A 22,021-nucleotide genomic window follows, 5' to 3' on the forward strand; every position below is an offset into this window, starting at 1 on the left:
CATTTAAAAAATCATAATAAATTGAGCTTTTACAGGGTGACTAATACACTAATCCCCTATAGGGATAAACTAGGGTCTGGGCTACCTTTGCTCCTAGAAACACAGCACAGGCCTCAGCATGATATAATACCTGGTTTCTCCTAGACTTATTACATTAAAAATGTGTTACAGGTGCAGAAAAATTCCAATCTGGTGAAAGGTTGTTAGAGAAGGAAACCAAAAATAGAGGCAGGATCGGGTTTCCACACAGATCCAAGTGGAAAATTTACCCCCGCTGACTGGCACATTCCCACCTGATGTCATTCCCACCCACCCCCACTCTCCCTTCTCCTCCCCCTACTTCTTCTCTCTCCCCTCCTTCCCATACAAGTCTCACACTAGAGAGGAAATGGGGAATAAAACTATGAGGGCTGCTATCCAATCCCTCCTAGACTTAAGATTTAATTATATCAGGAGTTGGCCCCACCAACTCAACACAAAGGGAGAGATAGGTCTTGGTGGTACCCAAAGCAGGCTGGTAATTCCCACAATAACAGGCCACAGACCACTCTCTTTTCTCGGGGGTGGTGGAGTGATGACCAGCAGGCCTTCTCATTGGATGCCTGGGCTTCTTTCTGCTACATCACATCACATCCTGTGCACCACGTTGAAATCAGGATGACTGGGTGTGAATACCGACTCCACCCTTTCTGGTTATGTGTCCAGGGCATTATTTAACTTCTTATCCCTCACAGTTCCTCCTCTGCAAAAAAAACCTACTTCATAGGGGTCTAATGAAGACAGGTGAGTTAGTACATAAATGACTAAAAGAGTAGCACAAAGTAGTGCTCAATAAATATTAGTGATTTTTGTTATGTCTTAGAAAATTTTTTTTTTTTTTTAATTTACTTTAAATTCCAGGGTACAAGTACAGGATGTGCAGGTTTGTTACGTTGGTGTGCCATGGTGATCTGCTGCACCTATCAATCCATCACCTAGATATTAAGCCCAGCATGCATTTTTCCTGATGCTCTCCTTCCCCTTGCCCCTACCAACAGGCCCCAGTGTAGGTTGTTCCCCTCCCTGTGTCCACGTGTTCTCATTGTTCAGCTCCCACTTGTAAGTGAGAACCCATAGTGTTTGATTTTCTGTTCCTGCATTAGTTTGCTGAGGATAATAGCTTCCAGCTCCATCCATGTCCCTGCAAAAGACATGATCTCATTCCTTCCCATGGCTGCATAGTATTCCATGGTGTATATGCAGCACATTTTCTTTATCCAGTCTATCATTGATGGGCATTTAAGTTGATTCCATGTCTTTGCTATGGTAAATAGTGCTGCAGTGAACACACGTGTGCACATGTCTTTATAATAGAATGATTTATATTCTTTTGGGTATATACCCAGTAATGGGATTGCTGGGTCAAATAGTATTTCTGATTCTAGGTCTTTGAGGAATCGCCACACCATCTGCCACATTATCAAACTAATTTACACTTCCACCAGCACTGTAAAAGCTTTCCTATTTCTCTGCAGCCTTGCCAGCATCTGTTGTTTCTTGAATTTGTATTGATAATAATCACCATTCATGTCTCAGAAAATTTTAAGCAATGCTAGGCTGCCCTCAGGACACACCCGGTCCACAGAGACCTCTGGTAATGGCCTAATCATTCCGTGGGGCATTTTATCACATTTTCGACCTTTCCATCACAACTAAGGAATAGCTGTACAAAAGTTATGATCCACGATGGGGTTTTCAAAACAGATCAGGGCTTTAACAAAATCTGGGCCCATAACTAATCTATGAATCCCTAGGGCCCCAGGGAAACTCCAGTGTCCAACTCCCTCAAATTCCTGACCTTCTCAAATCCCAGGCCTTCAAAACAGGCCTCTCTCATTTATCTGTGAAAGAGCAAAAAATCCTCCTCACCCTTGCCTGGGAAGGAAAAGAGAGTTACTGTGGACAAGAGTCCCTATGAGCAAACTAATTGACAATGAGAGTATTTCCAACAGAAAGGCCTCTCTCAGGTGATAAGTTGCTCCAACCATTCTCTTCAGGGATCACTTCAGTCCTTGGAAGCCTCACATGAAAGCTTTTTCCTGAAGCTTAATCTCTCACGTGTGTACTATATATTCAACTTTCTAACACTTTGTCACATCTATGATATCATTTGATCCTCATGCAAACCCAAAGAGGATGAGTGAGTCATTTTGTGTCCAGTTTGCAGAAGAAGCCGTGAATTTCAAGGAAGTACCTTGTCAAGGTCATATCAGCTAGAAGAGGGACCAAACCCACAACTTCTGACTCCTAGGCTGCTGGCCTCCCCATTTCACCATGCTGCTGTACACACCTTCCTCCCCGCCCTGCCCCTGGTTTTCTCTGCATCCTTTGTGATCTAGGGAAGCTGTGGTGAAGCATGTCTTTTGTTCCTTCTCATCCCTGCTTTCCTTTTCTTCTCCTTAGGCATTCCTTGTCACCTCTAGGTATTCAGTGTCTTCTTCTTACACCCTAGGTGCCCAGGACCTCTTCTTCCTTTTTCTGCTTTTTTTCCAGCACATTCCTACTCTTTCTACCCCCAAGCAGCTACAAACACAAGGATCAAAAACTACAGGAATCAGAAAGATTGCTGGAAATGAGGCAATTGGGCTGGACTTAGGAAACAATTGGGTTCAGGTAAAAACTTGTTCACCAATGTTCATAGAAGAATTATTCACAATAGCCAAACAGTAGAAGTAAACTAGATGCCAAACAACTGACGAATGGGTAAACAAAATGTGGTATATCCATATGATGGAATATTATTCAGCCATTAAAATGAATAACATATGATCCATGCTACGACATGGATGAACCTTGAAAATGTAATGCCGAGTGAAAGAAGCCAGACACAAAATGCTAAATGTTGTATGATTCCACTTATATGCTATGCCCAGAATAGGCAAAGCCATACAAACAGAAAGTAGATTAGTGGTTTCAGGAACAGCAGGGGGAGAGATAGGGGAATGTGTGGTTTCTTTCTAAAGTGATGAAAATGGTCTGGCATTAGACACTGGTGATAGTTGCACAACCATGTGAATATCCTAAAACCACTGAATTACACACTTGCACAGGGCGAATTTTATAGTATATGAGTTATAGCTCAATTAAAATAAAAAGAAACGAGTGTAAGTAAAAGAGACTACGTTATTCTTGTCCCTTTAAAGACAGCAGCTCCGATTCAGCCTCAGCTAATTACAATGGAAGAACGTGGTCCCAGTCTTGAAATGTTTTCAGTGTTTTGAAGAGAAGTTGAAAATCAAAAATTTTGGTAAAGTCCTTTTATTTTTATAATTTAGAAAATAATTCAGAAAATTAAATTATTTGCAGTCCATATAATCTTGGACCTACAAAGACCACTAGCCACCATTTTGTCGCCTGTACCATCACGGATGGTTGAGTTTTCATATTCCATCCAACAAAATAAAAGTGCTGTAGTTATTGAAAAAGCAACTATCTATTGTTCCTCTAACAAGCTCTCAGGATCTCTGATCAATGACAAGAAGGTGGATATACCCTTCCTAGTCACTGTGCAAGCACAGCATATTTTCTCCCTAAAGACCAGCCCCAGACCCCACCTCCTCTGATCCTCTCACTTCATATTTAATGAATATTTTTTTCAATGTCAACTAGGTACCAAGCACTCTTCTAGGTGCTACAGAAAAAAACAAATGAATAAGTCAAGGTCCCTACTCTCAAGGAATTCAGTCAAATGAAGACAGACAGATCTGTAAACAAATCCAGGTAATACAAGACAGAATTAAACTAGCGCCTGATAGCAGTACAAACGGTGTACTATGGGGAACACAGACAAAGCAGCTATTAATTCTGCCTGAAAATATCAGGGAAGGCATTGCAGAAGAGACGGCATTTGGCTGAGCCATGAGGGTAGTTAAGTTAACCAGGTGGAAAAAAAGAGAGAGAAAGAACAAAATTAAGGAGAGAAGAAAGAAGGAATTAAATAGGTGGAATTAAATTAAATTGAGAGCATGATAAAGAAATGAGGCAGAAACTGGAAGAGTGGATTTCACCCTCCCTTAGGCCCACAATGGGCCTAACACAGTCTTCTTATGGCCTCTATGATGTTGGGTGAGAAAAACTTGCTTACATGATTCTCTCACACTGAAACGTGAGTTCCATGAAGGGAAGGATCATGTTTTATTCATCTCAGTGTCATCAATATCCTAGCCACAATGACTGATACATAGTAAGTGCTCAGTAAAAGTTGGTAAAATGAGTGAATTTGTGAAACAACAATCAGAACAGTGAGATTAGCGCATGTATGGGGAAAGAAAAAACAATCCATTTTGACTGGAGATAAGGAACACAAAAGGGCTATAGTGGAAATGGAGGTTGGAAAAGCAGATTAGAGGTCAAATCAGGTAATATGTAGAACCACGGGCATTCAATTTGGTGTTAGAAGGCCTTTTTAGGCTGGGTGCAGCGGCTCACACCTATAATCCCAGCATTTTGGGAGGCCGAGGCATGTAGATCACCTGAGGTCAGGAGTTCAAGACCAGCCTAGGCAACATGGCAAAACCCCGTCTCTACTAAAAATACCAAAATTGAGTGGGCATGGTGGCACATGCCTGTAATCCCAGCTACTCGGGAAGCTGAGGCAGGAGAATCGCTTGAACCCAGGAGACAGAGAATCAAGCCACTGCACTCCAGCCTAGGCTACAAAGTAAGACTCCGTCTCAAAACAATACAAAACAAAACAAAAAAACAGATGGCCTTTCTAGTGTGTCATGGATTATGTGGATGAGACAGCTTCTTTCCATTCCCATACATTTCTCAGGCTCCAAAACATTTTAAAGAGGGAAAAATGACTACATAAAGGCAAGAAAACACAGAGTAGATGCTCAGTAATAGTCTTTTAAAAAATTGAATGAAAGAGTGAATTACTCCATCCCAGAATGCTGTTGGTTTTTATATAACCACAGTGTACTCCTAGCTCACATTCTATCTGTGGTCAGTTCTGACCCCCACATGTTTTTCTCTGATACTCTTACCTATCTTATATTTGTATTCTTGGGTGTAGGTCTTTCCAAGCACATTTTCATATTAAGTTTCAACCCTAATTATCATAGCCTTATTTTTCCAATGCATAGGGTAATTTAGAACTTTATTACTATTTTCCAGAAAAGCAAAACCATACCAAATTTGGGACCCACAAATTTGATGCACACATTCTTGATTTCTTTGTCTAGAATGTCAATAAATAAGCTGAACAGACCGGTCCTCGGGACCAATCCCCACTGGACCAACACTCAATATGTCTACTATTTATTCACCAACTCCATTATCTACAAATCTCCCACCCAGATATTCAGCTTGTTAAAAGCAACGTGGTCCAGATTCTATTTTTCCCAGGTTATCCAGTGAAACAGATTACACTGGAGACTTCTCCCTGGTCTTGGAATCCTGTTCTATTGCTATAATAAATTAAGGTAATCTGTATGATTTGCTCTCACAGAACCATGTTGACTCCTCTTCAGTGTCTCAAGATTTCCTGGATGACTGCAAATTGATTGTTTGATGGTTCTTTCTCATTTTTCCTGAAGATCAATAAGTTGGTGGTCTTTAATTACTAGGGTCATTCTATGTTTCTCCCCTTCCTGTTTCAAAGACAGCTATATTTGTCCTTTCCTGGTCTTTAGGGACTTCTCCAGTTCTCCATGACTTCTCAAAAATAATGACCTGTGAGTCTGTAGCCACATCTGTTTGTTTAGCAAGTATTCCTAGGGTGCATATCATCAAATTCAGTGGATTTGAATACTTCCATTTTTCTTTCCCTCATTAACCATTTCTCTCCCTTTGATTAGTGTTCATTTCCCAAATTCCACCTTGACTGAATTTATTGTAGTCAACTATTTACTTGTGATCTAGGCTGAAGAGACAGGATAGAAGACATTAAAAAGTTCAGCCTTATCCATCCTGATATTAATAAGAATTCCTTCTTGATCATGAGATCAAATTTTTTTCTAGCCTATTTTTTTGGCCAAGTAATCTTTTAAAAAATTGTTTAGATTTTGCTTTTCTGTACATGCTCATTAGATATTTCTCCCAGTTGTGACCATTCTTATTCTATCCCTCTTCTACTATTCCCTTATGTTCTGTTTAAGGTATCTGGCCTAATTTTCCACGTTGTGTACCTAATTTATACAGAAAAGTACTGGGTACTAAGGACACAAAGCAATGAAAAACATAGCCTTACCATTAATTTCACAATTTAGTTCAAGAAAATAACACGAAAGAAAAATATAAGTACTCCTTCTGCTGTATGCCTACATTGCCTCTATTACAAAACTGATTTCAATATATTGTGATCCTCTGTTTACTTCTCCTTTTTGACCTCCTCAAAAGTAGGGATGACATCATATTCATCTGAAACCCCAATGTCTCACATGGTGCCTGACACATTATGGGGACTCAATATGTGTTTGATAAAGGATGAGACAGAGGAGACAATATGCAATAATATGCTAGATGTTGCGGATGGTTAATTCTACAGAGGAAAGATCACTCCTCTAGAGTATGATGGTCAAGGAAGATCCCATACTTTTCCATTCCAGATAGAATTCTATAGACATTTCAATGTTTGTTTTCTCACCTTCCCTGAATTTAATGGTAGAGTTGATTCCCTTTACCTTACCCTTTTAAATATTTTCATTAGTATTATTTTTAACTGACAAATTATATTTGGATATATTTGTGGGGTACAAAGTGATGTTTTGATATATGTATACAATGTAGAATGACTGAATCAAGCTAATTAACATATCCATCACCTCACTTACTTATCTTTTTTTGTGGTAAGGCACTTGAACTTTACTCTCTTAGTTGTTTAACCCTTGTTTTTTTGAAAACCAGGATATGTTCTAACCTATAGGAAACTTTCTCCTATAATAAGTGTATTAGTCCATTTTCACACTGCTATAAAGAACTACTTGAGACTGGATTATTTATGAAGAAGTTTAATTGAATCACAGCTCTGCAGGCTTAACAGGAAGCATGCCTGAGAGGCCTCAGGAAACTTACAATCACAGCAGAAGGTGAAGGGGAAGCAAACAAGTCTTACCATGGCAGAGCAGGAGAAAGAGAGTGAGGCAGGAAGTGCCACACACTTTTAAACCATCAGATCTTGTGAGAGCTCACTATCATGAGAACAGCAAGGAGGAAATCCACCCCCCTGACCCAATTACCTCCCACCAGGCCCCTCCTCCAATTCAACATGAGATTTGGGTGGGGACACAAATCCAAACCATATTAATAAGTTACCTGACTCATCACTCCTAACTTTGTGTCACAACCCCCACTGCCCAAATGTAAAAAGTTTTACCTACTGATGTTGGGGGATGGTATCTGATTTTTGTAATTATTCGTTATCTGAATCCCTGCAGTTGTATAGAGAATCAAAAGTCACAACCCAAATAGTTCACTGGAGAAATGACCACATAAAAAACAAGATTGCATTCAAACATCCCTGTACTTAACTTGGTTGACACTTAACTAACTATTGAATCAACAGCTTTGTTCAGTCTCTGCTGCTTTTGGAATATTATGATGTGACAATATAATGCAAATTAAATGAAAATCTATTACAGGGCAAAATTTAAAATCTTGTAAAAGATACAGAATTCAGTGAAGCTGAGGACATAGAGACCTAATCAAATAACATGCAAAGCCACTGACAACTGAGACTCTAGAAGTGGTAGACCAGTTAAGGATTTGAAAAACATAACATGAACAGGGATTTCATAAGAGTGTGACTTGAATATCAACATTTTTTAAAAGATGCCTGGAAAAAAATGTGAAGACTTCAAATACTTTTATAAACATTATCTTCTTCATGGTTACATTGTAAAAGTCAAATATAAGTAGTATCATTTTAGCTATCATACAATTTAATTTTTAAAATTAAGCCAAAAAAGAACCAGTGCTTGATTCATTCTTTCTTCATTCTCAGAATTAGTGCATAAATATAGCCACAACTTAAATGTTAATATAAAGTTCAATAAACTTCTTGGCAGTACCTTTTTAATTTTCAAGATAAGGAACCTACTTACTATAAAATTTGGATTCTATTTTAAATCATTTTACTTAAACGACTTTTCCATTTTAACAATCCAGAAATTACAAAGCTTCCTTAACTGTTCTGTCAGCTTTTACACTTGCAAATATCTGTTTTCTCCCAGCTAAACATTAAAATCTTCAAGGACAGAAATTATCAACTCAATTTTTCTTTATTAGCTGCTTCCACCATCACCTATTCCCAAACACAACTCACACACCTACGCTGGCACAGAAATCTTAGGCAAATAAGCATATAGAATATATTAAAAACTGATTACCTGGCCAAGAATTCTCCTGAAGGTAAGAGTAGCTGTACCACCATTTCCCCAGCATTCATGGTATACCTGAGGTTTCTCACCTAATTACTTAGTGACAGCTGCTTTCATCCATGACAAGCCTGCCTTAGAAAGGAAAAGGTTTTGAGATTGCCCTTCGAGATGTTTTCTTGTTTTCTTTTTTTTTTTTTTTAACCCTACAGGATATTCTCTCCTATCACAAAAGGAGTCATCAGCGTCTCTCTCCTGGATTATATCTGGGTTACCTAAAGCTCTGTAGCTCTGTGGATCAAATCAAAGTTCTCGTTACCCAAAAGTTGCCCAACATTCTCTGCCACGTGAAGATCCGTGAAAACAATAACATTTCTAGGTAAGTGATCAGGAGTTAAAATTTTCCTTGTGATGAAACAGTGGCTCAAGTGACCAGCTTGATGTGCCAGAAGGAGACTGAATTGTTACTTCCCAGTGCAGTTTTTATGGTGAGGTGTCCTCAGATGCCACACTGGAGTGGCGCAGAGCTTAGTTTTGGGGGTTTTTGTTTTGTTTTGTTGTGTTTTGTTTTGTTGTTGTTGTTTTTTGAGACGGAGTTTCACTCGTTACCCAGGCTGGAGTACAATGGCGCAATCTCAGCTCACTGCAACCTCTGCCTCCTAGATTCAAATGATTCTCCTGCCTCAGCCTCCCAAGTAGCTGGGATTACAGGTGTGTGCCACCATGCCCAGCTAATTTTGTATTTTTAGTAGAGACGGGGTTTCACCATGTTGGTCAGGCTGGTCTCGAACTCCTGACCTCAGGTGATCCACTTGCCTCAGCCTCCCAAAGTGCTGGGATTACAGGCTTGAGCCACTGTGCCTGGCCAGAGTTTAGTTTTAACACTAGAATAAGGAGGGCTTGCTTGTTGGTTGGTGGAAGGCATGAGCCCATTAAAGAGGATACTGTCCTTTCACATTCCTCTCTACATTACTCATGGTAAAACCACTGATGTTCAATTGGTTAATGAACAGCTGACCTTTTCTTTCAACACTGCTATTTCCAGTATATTTTCTTTATAATCTAAAACAGCCATGTTCTTTTTGCTTTCTGTTTTTAAATGCCGCCTATAGGAATGGGTTTCATAGAGCCAGATTCCCCCGATCTGAAAAAATCTCCTCACCCTCATTCTCCCTAACTCTAACCCTCTGGCCTGAGGACCTTGTATGTTTTCTACAACCCTTACAATTCTCTATGGAAGAAAAGAAGTAACAAGGCCCGAGCTTCTGGAAACTTGCTCTACAGTTTGGCATTTGGTGAATTACCCTGTTAGCTTTGGGAAAGTTGCCCAATCTTGGTAATCTGGCTCAACTTTACAACCCTCATAGCAGGCCTCTGAAAGTCTGCTATAATGAACTGAATTGTGCTCAACATAAAAAAAGAGAAGAAAAGAAAAAAAGGAAAGGAAGGAATAGACAAGAAAAAAAAAAAAAAAGAAATTATCCAGAATTCTTCAGACCTCAAAGGGCATAAACTAGATACTCCCAAACAGTATAAACTAGATTCTAGTTACACTCATGGATTTGCTTAGCCAAAGGAGACTCTAATTTGGTCGTTTAAAATGTGATCCCTAAAGTGGCGAGACTTTATCACCTCTGATGTCTCACTAGGTTTCTTAAGTATTGCTTGATGACAATGAAGGAAATGATAATGAGGAGGAGGAGGAGGGAACCCGCTGACTACCATAGTCTCTCCTTTCACTTAACAACTACACCTGGATTTTAAGTCTGCCATCTGGTGGTCATTGCCACAATCAACATTCATTATCGCCTCAGTCTTTCCCAAAAGGTTACATGGCTCATTTGTGGGTTGACTTAGTAAAGATTACACTCATCCATTTTCTAGATTTGTATCTTAAAGGCTTGAACTCCATCTCCTAGTGGTTATACCAACTAATTTTCCCTTGCCAAGGATCCAGCTTTAATTTGTACAAAAGATTCCAGTAGCCTTTTCTCTGTCAGTTCCATCTCCTTCATCCTTCTAGCAGAAACTGATTAGTGGTAGGTGTTTTTATGATATTCCTACCGGTCATTTATTTTCTAACTTGATTACAAATGCTATTTTAGCCATGTTGTCCTTTAGGTTTTATGCGTGCATATGCTAGTCACAAAACTCTCGTTTTGTTCCATATCAGTGATGGGAAAAAAGAAACATTTCCCAAGCAGGTTCTCAAAGATTTCAATTATTTGTGAAGCCAACAGTATGCCCAGATTGAAGTAGGATTTAATTTTGAGGTTTTTTTCTTTTCTTATTGGGACAAAGGGTAAATTTTCCATAGCTTTGTCCAGTGTGAGACTTGAAATAAAACAGATATCTTGAAAACAGAAACTTTTCTAAGAGGGTAGTTAAAGAGAGTAGTTTTTGATGAAAAGCTCATGCCACAATCAATTTGGTTTTCTGACCCACAGATTGGAGCCCAGGCTGGTAGAGCCCTTTGGGGAAAGCCTCGGAGAGTTTTCACTAGGGTGGGAACATATGTCAGCACCTCCTCTCTTTCCATCCCCTGAGAGGAGGGTTTTCCTTTCCTCTCTAGCCTGCTCCTGAGAGCCTACTGCTGCTCCCTGCAGAGTTCGCAGGAGAATCTGGGCCAATTGAATGTGTTTAGAGACTTGTGCTAAGAGACCTGTGGAAACAATGTTGCCCAAGAGGCATTTACCTTGATCTTTTCAAGCTCCTTTTGAAGAGCAGCCTCTGGGGGCAAACCAGATGTGCTTTCCTCCCACTGCCATTCTTTTCCCTTCCCTTCTGTGTGACATTTGGAAAAGTTCATTAGGAAGGATTATAGAGCATGCAGAATAAAGACACAGATGACTGGTTTGTAAGGAGGATGGAAGCAGTGATATGCATCCCTTGGTTCCTTTTATTGGAATTGTCTGGTGTTCCTGTTTGTGATTCTCCTCAAGCTTTTGGAAAGAGAGAAAAACCAAAATATCCCCCACAATTACAACAGGCCAGGGTTGAAATGTGCCAAGTGGTTTGTTGCCTGAGTTGGACCAGAGTCCTGTGGTTACTAAACTGCAGAATTAGCCAGCAGATGCCCCTGTGGTAAAATGTAGGATCTTAGAATTTACAGGGGATCTGCAGAGAAAGAAAAATGAGGACAGTCAGGAAATTATTACAAAATATTTGAGAACCCCAATCTCAAAAACTGATTCATACAAATTAGGCCTGCTGTTCTGAGGTATATGTGGTTTGATAGGTGAACTAAGCTGAAATGAGAAAGAGATCATTTTAAGCTCCATTTAGGTGGCAAAACGTTCACATTTCATGAATTACACTGAGTTTTAACCACCAAGCATTGGTTATCCAGGTTCTGGACACATACACTAAGAAAGTTCTGAGCTATGTTCTGAACTTTTGTTATATTTCTAATTTTAACTTGACTCAACATACAGAGAGGAATGGGAATGGATCCAAAAGCTTTCTGGCTCTGAATCTATGGAAAGTGTGGATCATACTTCTGACTGCCCCATGCAATTGTTCTTCTACGAGCTCCAGATGGCAGTGAAAGCTCTCCTTCAGCAGATCAATATACCTCTACACCAGGTACTAGACTTTACCATTTTTATCTTCTTTTTTTATGGCTCATGGAAACTGCATTGTAACATTAAGTGGCGTGTGTGTGTGTGTGTGTGTGTGTGTGTGTGTGTGTGAATTTTCCTTTACTTAAACACCACTTTGCAAGTGCATGCACATTTTGAATTGATGCCCACAGGTAGACACAGGCTGCACTTCTGTTCCTTTCCTCCAGCTCCTCTGTGTTGGACCTCTTCCACGTTTTCTGCACCCCACTGTACTATGGTCTGGTCAGCAAAAAAACAAAAAAAAAAAAAACAAAAAAAAACAATGGCTAGTCTACCTTAAAAGACAACCAGGCTCAGCTTCAAGATAGCATAAAGCAAAGAGAACATACAAATAAATAAAGGTGTACTCACATGACAAATGATTTCTCTAAGAATAGAAGGATAACGGTGGTATAATCTACAGCAATGTCCCAAAGATATGCCATGCTATTTTTTCCCAGAGAACTTTCTGTCAAAATTATTGTCGTATCTAAATCAAAATGTACAAATCTAACCTCCACTAAGAAGCAACTTCAAGAAAAATTGTTGGCATAAAGGAGAATAGTAAAACTTTGTTAGGCTCTGCCCAATAGGTTGATATGAGGTAGCATTATTTAATTTTTTGGGGGGGCCTATGTTCATCAATCCTGCCTCCCTCCCCAAAACACACACACGCACACACACACACACACATGCACACACACACACACACACACACACAATGAACCAAGTTTAGCCTGTAAACTGGGAGACCATTATAGGAGCGACTGGCTCTCTTTAAATACGAGAGAACCAAGAATTGGCCTCTAACCCATGGAGGCAGGGGAATAAATTAAAGTTCTAAGAATGTCCTTCCACTGGGGTGCTCTTTCGATTTTAAGTCTAAAACAGCCAACACTAATGAAGACTAAATTGCACAAGATGCCATAAAGACAATAGGGAAGCAACCGGATTATTCTAAGGGTGGCCGTGTGTTCACTAGGAGAAAAAAAAGTAAGAGCTCCACTTGTGACAGTAGATACTATTAAAGGGTTTCTTGGACTTAGCAGGTTTGAAGCAGCTCATATTTCATTGGTGACTCCTGGGCTACATATACATGTTGGGAGAAGGCTGCCTAACTGCCTAACAGTGCATACAACCTTTTTTTTTTTTGGATACTTGTAAAATTTTCTCAGTCCTTGGCCAGAAACTACGTTTTTCCCCCTTAACCAACTTAAATTGAAACTAGTGGATTTTTAATTCAATCCATTTTTGTTGCTTCATGTAATTAGAGTCATCATTTTGAAAAGCCCACAGAATGCAATCATTTTCTGCTTTTATAAGAAGCATAAATGTTGTTTTCAGAGTTTATGTGGAACATTACTGCCTTAAATCTTGATTTTATATAGCATTATTAAATGGGCTGAAGCCTAATATTTATGTTGTATAAAAATTCCAAGCTTGAAGTTGTGTAATTTTGTTAGATGTTTTATGCCAGTTTGGTGTTGTTTATGTAAGTGCCATGTTGTAACTCTCCTATTTTTCCTCCGCGCGTGTCCCTCTGCAGGCAAGGAACTTCCGCCTCTACACACAGGAGGTGTTGGAAATGGGTCACAATGTGTCCTTTCTTCTCCTGCTCCCTGCCTCAGACGACGTCTGTACAGCCCCAGGACAGAATAATCCTTACACCCCACACTCAGGGTTTCTTAACCTCCCTCTTCAGATGTTTGAACTTGGTATAGTAGCTTGTTTCACCTAGAAATATTAACCCAGCCTCCTTATAATAAAATCACAAAGTTATATCTGTTCCCCCTTGTCCCAGTGGAGGGTCAATAAATCACATGATGGCTTTGGCAACAACCCTTCCTAGAACTGTGTACAAGTCTGAGAAAAAGCAAAGCTCCAAGACTATGTGCCTGAGCAATAATTATTGAAACCTAGCAAAGGCCCAATGGAGAAGAAGGAATTCTGAACAGAAAGTTCAGTTATCAGGCTGGACTTCTTGCCTCCCTTCTGCTTTCTTAAAACATAAATATAAAAACCGATGTTTTCATGAAAAGCACTGCCCCTTCTCTCTCTCTCTCTTTTTCCCCTTCCATCTCTCTCCCCACTTCCTTTCTCTCTCCTTTCCTCCCTTTCTCTCTCACCGTCCCCACATCCCCAACCAGAGAAAAAAATAATAATGAAATTAAAATGTAGAGTGCATATCACTTTGGAGGGGAAAAAAAGCCTACAATTTTAAGTAGCACTGACTTATTAAATAGACTCTAAATTTCTGACAGACCATTTGAGAAATGGACAGGATCTCCCAGGATGCAATCTTGTGATTATAATGTGGGATTCTGAATGGTGGAAGATCTTGTCCTGACTTTCAAAAACGAATAGCCTGGGGTCCAGTTTCTCTACTTTCGCAGAGACCCCTGCTGCCCACTGAGAATGTGAATAGGGAGGCTTTGTCCCCTTCCCATGCTTCATCTTGTAACAGGCCAGTAAGAGGCAATTAGCAAGAGTTCGGTCAGTTCAAATGAATTGGACAATTTGCAGGAGGGTGAGTGAGTGGGTGGGTGGAATGGAGGCAGACCCTCTCTGGATTGCTCCCCAGCCACCAGATTTAGAAGCAGCCAAGGCCACTGCCTGATGTCTCATTTGAGCCCTGGGCATCTGCATCTGAATTTATCCCTCAAGGATGATATGCTTAAGCCTCTCAGTTTTCCTTGCTCCAAGCACTTCAGATGCCCAAAAGCTGATGAACAGCAATTGTTACTTTCTAGAGGAGGGAGTGTTCTTAGAAGAAGCTCAAATCAGATTAGTAGACTGGGACTTGAGAGTCCTGGATCCCCTATTGTGTGACACTGGCAATTGCTTAACCTTTCTACACCTTTTCTGTGTCATACAATTAATCACATTGGCCATACCACTCCCAGGAGGCCTGGATGTGAATGTGACCATTTAATGAGTTCCTCAGCCAAAAAGCATTTTTAGTCTGTAATATAGCAACACTGTTTGGGGCAGGGTATTTCCATAAGTGTCTATTCGGTGCCCACTGTGGAGATTTAGAGGTAAGACAAAGGTTCTGCCCTCAAGGGGCTTTCGTATGGTGGCAGGAGTAAAATGAGAATACAAATTATTATAAAACGAGGTAGAATATGCCAGAAATTGGAAGTGTTAATATTGAAAAAAAGAAAGCACATTTTCTCAAAGAAGATATGAGAAAGTCTTCATGGAGGGAAGGGTATCTGATATGGGGTGTTGAAGAACAAACAGGATGTCAATAAACATAAATAAAAAGAAAAGCTTTCTTGCTGGGGGAGTAGGATGAGCAAAAACATGAGAACAGAAGAATTCAGAAAGAATCGGGACGAGAACAAGCGGTCCAGTTTGGCTAGATCAGAGAAATGTGAGGAAAAGGTGGGACATAAATCTGTACAGGAAAGGTGGGGCCATATTGGGCAATATCTCCAGCATCAGGCTGAGGAATCTGTTTATGACAGATGGGAAGCAGAGGTCAAAAATTTCAAAGATTTTTTTATTCATCCAGTGTTAGGGTAGGTACCAAAATAAGAAGAAAAAGAAAGAAAGAAATACAGATATTAAAAAAAAAAGAAAAGTTGCCCAAAAGTAGGTAACTCTTTAAATGAGAAAGGGAGAAGTCTAGAGAATGCTCTCATTGTTTTCAGCTTCAATGACTATGAGGCTATTGCTGCCTTTATCAGAAGTAAGGAAATCAGAGGGTAAAAAATGGTTTGCTGAAGAAAGTGATGCTTTTAGCTTTGAATATGTTGAGACTGAAGGTGCTAAGTCAACATCCAAGTGGACATGTTTCACTGGCAGTAGAAATGCAGGAGAGAAATTGGATACTAAACACAGAAATCTGTCCAGTGTCTATTAATAACAGCTGAAGCCATGAAAATGAATGATTTCCCAGGGATATATAATTGACAGAGAAAAGAATTAAAGAAAACATTTCACTGGAGAGCTAACCAGGATTCCATTCTGTGTTAAACAGTCATTGTTATTCCATGATTACAGGCAAAAATACATGAAATTCATTTCCCCATGCCTCAATGGCTTTGGTGGGAACAATCTACAACTTGGTATCAATCGTTATAATATATGTGACTCCTAAGGCCCTGAAGGTCCAAGCCATGCAAATATCCTCTCTAGCCTGTTTCTGTGAGGCTCACACACTCTTCTTGAGTAGCCACCCTTCGTCCCACTGTTGTTATTCTCCATTCTATAATTTTGTGAAGTCTGTTAGCATCCATTTCTTTTCCTGATTCAGTTTTTCCTTCATTCATCAATAAATATTCATTGAGTAACCTACTATGTGCCAGGCACTATTCCAGGCACTGAAGAATCAACAATGAAAAAACTTCTCATAGAGCTTACATTCTAGTGGAAGAGACAAGTAACAAACCAATCAATAAACCATAATATTGTAAATATCAGAAGCGAAGGTCATGAAGGAAAATAAATCTGCGTAAGGGACTCGAGTGAAGTAAGCTGCACTTTATACAGCTGGGTGATCTGGGAAGGCCTCTCTGAAGAAGAAACATTTGAGCACAGACCTAATATTTCCAGGCAATGAGAACAGTAAGTGCAAAGGCCTTAGAGTAAGAGTGTGCTTGGCTAAGAGATCAGCATATCTGGAGTGTAGTAAGCAAAAGCAACAAAGATAGGAGATGAGGTCAGAGAGTCATGGGAGCTAGACCACGCAGGGCCTCACAGGCCACGATAAGGAATTTTTACTTTAAGTATGTTGGAAATCCAACGAAAGATTTTGAGCGGTAGAGTAACATATGAAAAGCTCTGCAAAATCCAGTGGTCATCCCCCTAAAAAATAAAAATTAAAAAATAATTTTTTTTAAAGCTCAACTTTGTTTAAGCCAGCATTTTCCAAATTCATTTGACCATGACTAGAGCAACGTTTTTCATGGGACCTATTAATAATCCATAGAACATATACTTTGAGATATGATAGCCTTAGAACAGTGCTTCTCAAATTTTAACCTGCATAAGAATCACTTGGAGAGTTTGTTAAAATACAGATTCTTGGAGCCCAACCCCAGAGATGCTGAGTCAGTAGGTCCAGCAGGAGGCTGGAAAATTTACATTTCTAGTAAGTCCTCAGGTAACACTGTTGCTGCTAATCCATGGACTACAATTTAAGTAGTATTGCCTATGACAAAGAGATTAATACATAAATACAAAACTAGAGATGTGGTTAACACAGGAATTCAGCCAAATTCAACTGTGCCTGTCCTTTTTACCTGTTTTACCTCTTCACATTGCTGGAAGCAATACGAGAGCATCAGATCCTTTCTTTCCTCTATGAAAAATAGGCCATAGATCAAAGCCTGACTTTAAGATGGTTTTTCCTAGAGTAAGACATGCTTTCCCACCTTCTTGGTCCTCCCTTGTTGCCATATCGTTGGTAATCCAACTGATTAATGAGTACCATGTAAGTTTCCAGAAAAGACCACTTGGTTGGGCTCGGTTCCATTGGCATAAACAATTCTATTAGTCTTTCTTTAGGGACCGGAGGAAATGTTGCCAGTAGCAGAAAATTAATACACTCTCTAATACAATGATTATTGTACTTGAGCACCACCAGCAACAATTTCAAAAACATTTCTGGGCCTTGGTCTCAATAAGAATCATGACAAACTCCATCTTATCCCCAAGCAATCAGAGCTTTCCAAGAGGAAGTTTATCATAACTACTTCCTCCATCAGGCATCTGGCCACTAAGCATTTAATGACACCTTATATAGGAACTTCCAAGGGCCTGCTACAGTGGTCCTAAGCCTCTCTAAGAAGGATGCTAAGCATTATTTTTTCTATAAGCAGGAAATTCCATTCATAGGTAGTTACATAGTAAAGGGTCAAGAGATACACTAAGCATTTCTGAGAAAGGAGAGAATGTTTTTGGAAATTCAGTCAGAACTCAGAAAATTTTAATAACCACATGGGAATTCTAATGAAACTTAAGGTGTGAATTATGGGAATATGTAAATTATAATAGAATAAAGGGTTGCACTATATTTCAGTTTGACTTGTATAAGTCATCCCTGTCCCCATGAAAGAATTTGAGATTTGGCAAACTGACCTTGTTCCTGCCAGTGGCCTAAGTGAATCATCAATAACTTGCTAACCAGCTATGGAAACTGCATCTGTGCCTATTCCAGCACTGCGTAGATCTAGCAAAGACAAAATGATAAAGGAGCTTAGTTCTCTGTCTCCTGGAATAAGGTCTAGACTGTAGCAAACCCACAGGCTATTCCTTCACAGGATTACTTGTGGAGTCCAGATAAATTGTCCTATTGGAGGATGTTATGAGACCTGGATGAGGAAGACTGAGCTGGGGCAAAGCAGATTCACCAAAAACCCACTCCTCTTTCCACAGCCTGAAGGTTGACACTCTACCATCCTTTGGGTGGGAGCAGGATAGGACCCCTTTGTAGTAATAAAACATGTTCCTGGAGGCCTACAAGCATCACTGTTTACGAAGTTCCCAGGAACAGAAGGAAAAGCAGCATCATGAGCCCTTAGAAACTCTATCAGGTGACGTGGCCTCTTGAGGACTTGCCTAGCCTGCACAGAGGAGGTCACCCTGCCCTGACCTTGTGGGTGCTCACAACTGACAGCAGGCCTATGACAAGGAAAATTGGTTTTTGTTGATTTCCTTGGCTTTATGATTTAAACCAATTGGACTAGAAAGACAAAAAAAAACTAGGGAATTTTAAAAAATAATAGTTTGAGGCCTGGTATATGTTTCATACTCAGCTTGTGCTTGGCTACATCCTTCATTCAACAAACATTTACTGAGCTTCTGCCTATATGCCAGGTACTGTGCTGGGACTGAACCACACAGACATTAATAAGGCACCATCTGCCCATCACAAGCTCAAAATCCATTAGAGGATACAGGTAGCCCTACCGATAGTCTTCATAAAACGAAAGCACTGCTATAAGGGGCAGGCTATTGAGTTTCAAAGGAAAGACATCTAATTCTTCCTTACAGAGATAATACTTGAGCTGTATCTTGAAGGATAAACAGACATTCAGAATGGGAAAGAAAAGGCAGGCAGAAAAGGAAAATCATTTTAGGCAGAAGGGATAGTACGTATAAAAGCTCAGAGACCTGCAGCCTGATTAAGTGCACTCTTAACAGCTCATTGTGATGGATGCTTAAGGCATCCGAGGAAAAGTGACAGAGGATGAAGCTAAAAGTTTAAAAGATCAAAATCATACATGGCTACTTGTATAACACTAAGAGGGTACAACTTTATCCCATAGGCAATAGGAAGCAAAGCAAGGATTTTAAGAAAAGGGATGATGTGATCTTATTAGATTTTGACAGCTCATGGAGGACTGATTGCGAGAGAGTAAAAAACAAATAAATCAGGCTGACATTGGATATGATGAGACAATTAAGCAGTTAAGAGACTACCTCACGGGTCCATCTGGTCATATCTCACAGGTCTATGAGTCCAAAGCAAGGCAGCCTTGGTGGGGGTATAGAAGAGAGAGCAGAGAGACAAGGAATTTAGGAGTTAAAATGATGGAACTCTGTGATTGATTTGATGTGGTTGAAGAGCAGGATGAAGGAGCCAGAGAGTCTGAATAAGAGTGCTGAGATGGATAATGTTACCATCTACCGAAATGGGCCATAGGAAGGAGGAACAGGTTTGGGGCAGGGGATTGATGACGAGGTCAGTATGACAAATGATGAGTTTCGAGGAACCTATGGACTATCCAGGCAGTGAGCCTAATGGAATCCAGGCCACAGGCTTGCAAGAAATGGCATAGTGTCAACCTTCATCCCTAATACCCATTTTACGTGATTTAAGAGACCATTCCTTTATTCCACCTGTCAACTCATTCACTACTAGGAATCTTTAGAGGGGTACCTTGTGCCCCAGTTCTTTCTGACACCTTGGCAAAGACTCATTGGACTAAACTGACCCCAGGAGGTTATCTCATTGATTCCTTGGCTTCCAAACTAGGCCACATGGCTCAGACTGATTAGGATTTTAGTGAGTTAGATATCCTTAGGAAGAATATTTTAATTCCAGTCCTGTTCTAATATTCTAATCACTACCACTAAATGCCTCATTCTTTCAGGGCAGTAAAAAGGTGTGGCAGAGGGACAAACATTTATTTTGTATTGGGTATGTGCCATATGCTGTGCTGGGCACTTTATATACATTGTATTACTTAATCCTAGGTAGGCATTATAATCCCTGTGTTAGAGATGAGAAAACTGAGACTCCCAGAGGTCACGTGCCCACTGTCACACAAGTGGTGAGTGGCAGAAGTATGGTTCAAACCCAGGTCCGTCAGATAGCTAAGCCCGTGTACTTTCCACTGTACTATACTCCTAGTGTTGATGCCAACCTTATGTTAGTCTGCCACTATCTTATGTAGAAAAAAGAGGGAGAAAAATACCGCAGAAAATTAGTCTTAGTCTGTGAATTACTAACAAATCATGTGGTCCAGCTAATGACATTATTGTAGCCTTATACCATTTTATCTGTAAAATGCATGAGATTCACATTTTTAAAAATTAGAAGCTTCCAGTCTGTCTTCCTTGCCTCAGTTATGGCTACCAAATGTATCATTGCTAAACCACAAAACACTATGTTAAAGTAACATTTGTTAAAGTAACATTAAAGGGTCTGGATTTAAAAAAAAAAAAACCACAAGAGCGGGGAAACTGAAGCGTTCTAGTTGAAACCTCCTCATCACTCACTTGTGGTGCATGGCATGGACAGTGTGGGTGCTGTGAGACCACCCACTGATCCAGGCTCCCCCCACAGAGACACAACAAGAGAAAGCTGTGAACAACCCGGCTTATAAGAATTCAGATCAGACTGATAGTGTTTCTTTTAAAGAAGTTATTCAGTGCCTCTCCCTATTTTTCCAGTCATATTTTAGAAAGGAGAAAAAGCCAATTTTTTTTTTTTTTTTTTTTTTTACCTCTTGGTTTAGAAAGGCAGGGTGTGAGACACTTCACTCTTGTCACTTTCCAGCCAAGAGAGGACATCTGTCAAGTGCTAACAGGACATAATCCCTCCTTGAAAGGCATAAAGACACATACAGGGAGCTACCAGGGTCAAGAGTAAGCTAAAAAGTCGTTGAGATTCCTTCCTGTGGAGCTGCCAGGAAATATCATAGACCCGAACCACCTTTCCAAACAGGAAAATCAAGCCCACAGTAAAGGAAAGACAGTGGAGAAAAGAGGAGCCTTCGGGCGAAGGATCTGCCTCTTCAGATCCATTCATGCATTTATTTATTTATTCATTTGGTCAATAAGCCTTAATTGAGAAACTATAATGTTCCAGGTTTCAAGGACATAAAAATTAATAGGAGGCATAGTTCCTGCCCTCAAAGAAATCACAATCTAATGCCAAGGCACTCAAGCAAACACATAAGTACAATGTAGTAGGATAAGCATCATGAAATGTTTAGAAATAAGTGCTCTAGGAGCACAAAAGAGGGGGAAACTAGTTCCACCCGGCAGGGAGATGTCGGTGAAAACTTCGCTGAGGAGAAAACATTTACCGTGAATCTTTAAGTATCACAAGTTGACCTGGAGGTATTTGTAAAGAAAGGTATGTGAGGAGGAGGAAAAGGCGTGTTTAAAAGCATGGAAGTATAAAAGGACTCGTAGTAAGTTCAGCTTGACCAAAGCTTAGGGTGGATGAGGGACTAGGGCTGGAAGGTGGCAGCATGAGGGAAGGTGTGACTGAAAATATACTCAAATCCTAGACCACAGGGAGCTTTCCTTATGGAGAGATGTTTGGATTTTGTCCTCAGGTCCAGAGGAAGCTCTGTAGAAGTCTTTAAGCAGGGAAATAGTATGAGAATTAGATCATTTGGGAGAAGCTCCATAGCTTGTCATTTACTGAGAGGGCATATGAAATCAGCTCTCTGTGTCAGGCAAAAAAAAAAGTGCTAAACAGAGCAGAGAAGATGAGAAGGAAGGATCTGACACCATAAAGAAAAATCAAACCAGGACAGAGGCCTCCTGAGTTGAGAAACACCTCCTTGAAATGAGGCATAGCTGGAGTAAGGATGG

The 22,021-nt window shown here is 40.1% G+C and overlaps 1 protein-coding gene across 1 annotated transcript in view; it reads left to right on the forward strand.

The window, feature by feature from the left end:
* ANKFN1 (ankyrin repeat and fibronectin type III domain containing 1) overlaps positions 1-22,021 on the forward strand; it is a 354,546-nt gene that overhangs the window by 312,423 nt on the left and 20,102 nt on the right. The window contains exons 15-17 of the mRNA XM_058445882.1: positions 8,570-8,736; positions 11,792-11,942; positions 13,506-13,674. Of these exons, the coding sequence (XP_058301865.1) occupies positions 8,570-8,736; positions 11,792-11,942; positions 13,506-13,674 (487 nt within the window). The remainder of the gene's footprint in view (positions 1-8,569; positions 8,737-11,791; positions 11,943-13,505; positions 13,675-22,021) is intronic.

This window comes from Hylobates moloch, unplaced genomic scaffold (assembly GCF_009828535.3).
Source record: "Hylobates moloch isolate HMO894 unplaced genomic scaffold, HMol_V3 SCAFFOLD_10, whole genome shotgun sequence".
Lineage (NCBI taxonomy): Eukaryota > Metazoa > Chordata > Mammalia > Primates > Hylobatidae > Hylobates > Hylobates moloch.